Source organism: Poromitra crassiceps (genome assembly GCF_964638095.1).
Source record: "Poromitra crassiceps genome assembly, chromosome: 1".
Classification (NCBI taxonomy): domain Eukaryota; kingdom Metazoa; phylum Chordata; class Actinopteri; order Beryciformes; family Melamphaidae; genus Poromitra; species Poromitra crassiceps.
Window position 1 is genome coordinate 56,918,958 of NC_139623.1, and position 6,376 is coordinate 56,925,333.

At 43.8% G+C, this 6,376-nt stretch overlaps 1 protein-coding gene across 1 annotated transcript in view; it reads right to left on the bottom strand.

Moving 5' to 3' along the window:
- nrsn1 (neurensin 1) overlaps positions 1-6,164 on the bottom strand; it is a gene marked incomplete at both ends in the record, with an annotated part of 43,016 nt that extends 36,852 nt beyond the window's left edge. Inside the window, one exon of the mRNA XM_083638235.1 lies at positions 6,066-6,164. Coding sequence (XP_083494361.1) covers positions 6,066-6,164 — 99 coding nt within the window. The remainder of the gene's footprint in view (positions 1-6,065) is intronic.
- Between the last annotated feature and the right edge of the window lie 212 nt (positions 6,165-6,376).

Consider the following 6,376-nt stretch of genomic DNA (forward strand, 5'->3'; position numbering starts at 1 on the left):
TCCAGAGGTCTTTGCGAGTGATGATCTGTCGTACGGCTGTACTACTACTGTAAAACACCACATCAGACTACAGGATGAGACACCCTTTAAAGAGAGGCCGCAGCCTATCTCTCCCTGTGACAGAAAGGCTGTCAAACAACATCTCAGAGAACTGCTTGATGCAGGAATCATTAGAGAATCCGAAAGCCCTTTTGCATCCGCCATTGTGTTGGTAAAAAAGAAAAATGGAGCAATCAGGCTTTGCATTGATTACAGAAAGTTAAACGCACGCACCTTTAAAGATGCATACGCCCTCCCACACATCGAGGAGACGTTGACAGCACTGAATGGTGCAAAGTGGTTCTCTGTAATGGACCTCAAATCTGGATATTATCAGGTTGAGATGGCCGAAGAGGACAAGCCCAAAACTGCGTTTGTATGTCCTCTGGGCTTCTTTGAATTCAACCGGATGCCACAATGTGTCACTAACGCACCAAGCACTTTCCAACGGCTGATGGAAAGGTGCGTTTGTGACCTGCACCTTAGTGAAGTACTCGTCTTCTTAGACGATTTAATTGTCTTTTCCGAGACTCTAGAAGAACATGAGATCAGACTCATGAAAGTCCTGAACCGTCTCAAAGAATTTGGATTAAAGTTGTCTCCTGAAAAATGTCATTTTTTCAAGACCTCAGTTAAGTACCTTGGTCATGTGGTGGACGCTCAAGGAGTTCACACTGACCCGGACAAAACCTCTGCTCTGAGAGACTGGCCAGTTCAGAGAGAAAGCACTACATGGTGTACACAATGATGTTGGCCATCTTGGCTCTGAACGGGCATTAGACCTTGCACGTGCCAGGTTCTACTGGCCAAGAATGGCCAGAGACATTGAGGAAAAATGTCAGAAATGTGAGCGCTGTTTCAGAAGGAAGGCTGTGCCCCAACGGGCTGCACCTCTGCAAAACATTTCTGCAACTTACCCACTTGAACTTGTCTGTGTGGATTATTTATCCCTGGAGCCAGACAGCCACGACACGAGAAACATACTAGTCATCACTGACCACTTTACTAATTTTGCTGTGGCAGTGACGACTAGAGACCAAAAAGCAAAGACCATTGCAAAAGCTCTATGGGAGCACTTTATCCTCCACTATGGGTTCCCCAGTCGTCTCCTTAGTGATCAAGGTAGAGACTTTGAATCAAAAACCATCAGAGAACTCTGCTCACTCCTAGGAGCTGAAAAAATCTGAACCACTCCGTATCATCCTCGCGGAAACCCAGTGGAAAGATTTAATAGGACTCTCCTTGGTATGCTAGGAACATTAGAAGAGAAGGACAAGCACCACTGGAGGGATTTTGTCAAACCTCTGACCCATGCATATAATTGCACCAAAAACAATACAACTGGCTACTCACCGTATGAGTTAATGTTCGGCAGGCAGCCTAAACTCCCTATCGATTTTGTTCTGGGCATCGACCCTGATAGCACAGGCACTCAGAAAACCCACTCAGAGTATGTCAAAAACCTTCGTCAACGGCTGCAGGAGAGCTACTCATTAGCTACCGCAAGTTCTAAAAAAATGGGAGAAAAGAACAAAGCCAGATTTGATAAGAAAATCAGGGCAGCAGAACTCTTTGCAGGGGATAGGGTGCTAGTGCGCAATGTAAATATCTGGGGAAAGCATAAGCTCGCAGACAGGTGGGAACATAAGATCCATGTGGTGGTAAAACGGATTGGAGACAGTCCAGTCTATGTGGTGAAATCTGCAGCAGGTGAAGGGCCACAACGTACGCTACATCGCGATCTTCTCTTGCCGTGCGGTTTCTTACCTGTTAGAGACAACAATGAGCAGTATCCCCATACTGAAACACACCGGAAAATGAAACTGAGAGATAAAAAGGACAGGGACGTACCTGTAGATCAAACGGAACAGGATGATGCAGTATCCAGTAGTGATGATGAACTATGTCCAGCTGTACAGGTGCCAGACATTATCACTAGAGGTCCTTTCATACATAAGAGAGCAGACTCCCTTGACCCTCAACAACCTCAGAGCTCTCGATGTGTCCCGGAGCAAAATCTTTGTGAACCCCAATCTGAAATCCCTCATTTTAATTCAGAGATAAGCAGTACTGATTTCCATTCTGATACATGCCATGATTCCCCAGATCATGTTGTAGTTGACATCCCTGAACCTGAGATGGCAGCTGTCTTACCTGTAGTTGAAGACACTGATAATGTGACAGCAGACACAGAGTTATCAGATTTGAGGCGTTCAATCGATGTGACAGCAGAAACAGAATTATCAGAGTTGAGGCGTTCAATGAGGGAAAGACGCCAACCCCGCAAGTTCACTTATGATGAGTTAGGGGAGCCTTTGATTTTGGCCATTAGTTTATTTTTTGAAAACTTAGGAACTGCAATTTCTCATTTCTCTCAGGTCCCTATTAGGCCTGGCACGCATGCAGAGACTCATGCGGTTTAGAGGGGGAGTGTGTAACCCTCGGTAGATTTACAGGCATAATTGCAGACGCTCCCTAAACGTTTTTTTCTTTGTTGGTACCGTAATTACGGAGGTGTGGTGTTAGACGTTCTTTCTCTTCCGCCCTGACCACACACTGCCAACACAGCAGAGTGGGCTCCGTCTAAAGAAAGGCAAATAAAAGAGATTAATAAGAATTGAAGCAAGATAACTAAACAGTTTTGACAAGATAACTTGAGGAAAGTTGATGGGATCAACGTGGGAAACCATATGATTTCGACTGACTGTTTTATTTTTGTTTGCTGATCGTCCTGGTGAGTCGACATGAGTTGCCTCGAGTTGATTTCCTGCTAGCATGATTTCACATGCGTGAACCGATTGCAAAAGAGATGTAAAACCAGCCAGGATATTGAAATATTGCACTTTATGTTAATATGTTTATGGTGGAAGCCACAGTGGTTACCGAAGTGTTTACAGTTGGCTAATTAACTGTCTAGTAGTGTAAACAACACTGTCGGCTTGTTCATAGCTGCTCACTAAGTAAAGCTACGTTACGTGGTGCATTGTGTGTACCAGTTGACCAAACTTTTGTTGCTGCTGTAGAGCATTGTGGTTGAAGCATGTTTAGATAACAGCTTGTGAATGAGTTCATGTGTAATGAAAATTAATTTGTTTAAAGAAGAAATGCAAAACCAGTTGGGAATTGTAACCATTGCTGTGATATCTGTGTTAAATCTAGTTGACAGTATAAAAAAGAACTAGACCATTGATGACTGTCTTGCACACTTGTGTGCATGCTGGTTTTTTCTGTGGATTCTCTCCTGGAAAGATTCTGTTAGAGGGCTCCGCCGTTCCATTCATCTGGACCAAGATCGCTGTCCTCGCTGTCCTCGCTGTCCTCACAGTTGTGAACATCGCCAGTGGATTCATAGTAACCTACCGTTCCAACGGGAGGGGTAGGACCTACCTGGAGCATTGAACTATTTATTTTACTGAGATCTCAGGGTTTCTTATTTTCTTTTATTTTTATACTGGTTTATTTGTTGGATCCAACCGTACCGATTGTGAACTAATCTGATTCAGAGACTGAACCAAGTCCATTGTCTTGAACAACAGTGTTTATTTTGAATGAATCACAATCGATGAATACAGTTTATTTTTTCTATTATTACTATAAATTGGTGTCCTGTGTCTCATTGTGGGGTGAAGGTCTTAAGTGTCTTTAACAATTATAAGGGCATCCACTACCACCAAACTCGTCCCAGAACTTATAGACTACTGAGAACAAGGTAAACAGTAGGCACAAAGCCTCCTCTCCTAGTAGAAGGTTACAGACAGATTTCATGCACTCACATTCAAATATCACCTGCTCACGCTTAGATTTTCTCTGCTTGTGCTCAAACTCTGTGCTTCCATTCAAATGTCTCCCCTCTCCATTCAAACTGAGTGTGCTCTCTTTTGGAATTTCTCCTCTTGGATCTTTTGTCTGTGCCACAACCCTATCAGAAACCCACAACCAATAGAACGCCAGGATAGTGTCACATGATCCCCGACCCAGCAATCATGTGACACTATCCTGGCATTCTATTGGCTGTGGATTTCTGACAGGATTGTTGCACAACAAATCTGAGAGAAGAGAAGAGATCCAAGAGCAGAAGTTTCAAGAGCACACAGAAGCAGTTTGAATGGGGAGGGGAGGACATTTGCATGCAGGCACCAAGTTTGAGCACGAACAGAGGACATGTAAGTGTGAGCAGGGGATTTTTGAGTACGAGTGCAGGAAATCTGTCCAAGCAGAACACTTTTGAGTGTGAGAGTACAGTTTGAGGACAAGCAGAGCTAATTTAAGTACATGCAGGGTCTTTTTGAGTCCAAGGGTCCAAAATCGGAACGTGGAATTGATAAATCATGCTCTCAAATTGCGACCTCTTAGACCTCTTGCATTTAGATAAATAATAATATAATAATAATTCCATTCCATACAAACCGCCACTGAGTGACTGAAAGACCATTGCGAGTCACGCTGCCTTCAACGCCGGCACCAGTTTTGAAATCCGTTGCCTGGCTGTTGATATTAAAGCAAGGTAATGTGGCTATAATACTATAATGTTAGCCATTGAGCTAATAGCTTAATCACCACCCACTGCCGCTGATAGTGCTCTCCCAATGGCTGAAATGCTGTCGCTCAATTATCCGCTAATCTGATTGGCTGCAATGGATTATGGAATGAGTAGTTTCTTCACTCTTAAAATATATTACACACTCTTAAAGTCGAACTGAACGCGTTCGGAGCCCAAGTGGCGCGTGGGTCGGAGTCCGTTTCAGACTGAAAACATAACTTGTATGAGATGACAGGTTGAGAGGCGGGTCATAGTAGCATGTCGATGATTTGATTTGACAATTCTTTGGCATTGGCCAATCCTGGCGTGTTCCACCCCCAAATCGAGTGGGATTCAGTGTGTTGTCATGCTACGCGAGTGGGATCCACCGAGTACCAGGCAGCCAGCTGAACGAGTGGACAATCCGATGCATGGGTGCTGCCCGCCCGCCTGGAATCTCCGAGGGGCGACCCCTGACAACCTGGCTCTCAGTCACGCGCCATTATCGCTCTTGCGGTAAATACAATATTCCTGGAATGCAAGTTTTAACTAACCAGTTACATTTCTTTGCATTCTCAGACATTACCGTTTGATTTATTTAGTATGTTCCATATGATTGGCCAAGTTAGTAGTTAGTTTATGGGCTAGAAATTCTGTCAGATGACAGGCACTAGGCGCCATTTTCTCCTTCATTTGGAAGAGAAAATTATCCTGAAATGAAGATTTGATTGACAGCTGCCATGTCGTGATATGATTGGTTGAAATAGGGTAGAAATGTGATAGTATTAGGTGATGTGAGCAAACTGTAGATTACTGTTATGAATGAAATCTTGAAAAATGAACTTTTGATGTGAAAAAGTGTGAAAAACTAAAGAAATTCGATTTTTGTGATTTTCTTTTGCATACATTATTAAATAGGTGCACTGAATACCCAGGTATTTGAACTAAAAGAAAAGAAAAGTCATTTTTCTAAATGTGATGGAGTAAAGGAATGGGCAAATTACTCTTCCATAACCAAAAGCTACGTACAGTACGTCACAATGTCACGTGACTGTTGAGCTCTACCCAAACCACAATAATAACCTTAACCAAGTTGTTATACTTGCCTAAACATAACCAAAAAAATGTTACTGACGTTTTCAAATGACCAAAACATCTTCAATTTTATTTTGGAAACGTTCCTGTGGAGGACTTGTTGACATGTAATGTATTTTGAAATGTTGAAATGCAACATATTTTGAAATGTTGATATGCAACATATTTTTGGTTCCGAAACATTTATATTGAAGATATCCGTAAAATAAACGTAAAATGCCAACATTGTATTCTGCTGATCGGGTTAGGGTTTGTGTGTGTGTGTGTGTGTGTGTGTGTGTGTGTGTGTGTGTGTGTGTGTGTGTGTGTGTGTGTGTGAGTGTGAGAGAGAGTGTGAGAGAGTGTGTGAGAGTGTGTGTACGTGCGTGGGTGCGCGTGAGTGAGTGCGTGCGTGTGTGTGTGTGTGTTCTACCTGGTGGAGGTAGGAGCGGACTCCATACTGCTGGCAGTTCCCGGCGGCCTGGGCTTGCTCAGCATACTCTGACCCACAGATCTCTGAGCAAGACGTCATCCTTCACACCTGTCTGCCTGTAGGAGGACCACACACAGGTGAGGGAGATGAACACGATTTTCAGACGGCAGCCCGTCTTTATTGTCACACGAACACTACAACACATGCATGCGGCCACAACACACACTCATGCTGACGGTGGCCGGTGAAATATGTCCTCTGCATTTGACCCATCCAGGCTTGTCCTTTCCTCCAGGGGGCAGGCCAGGAGC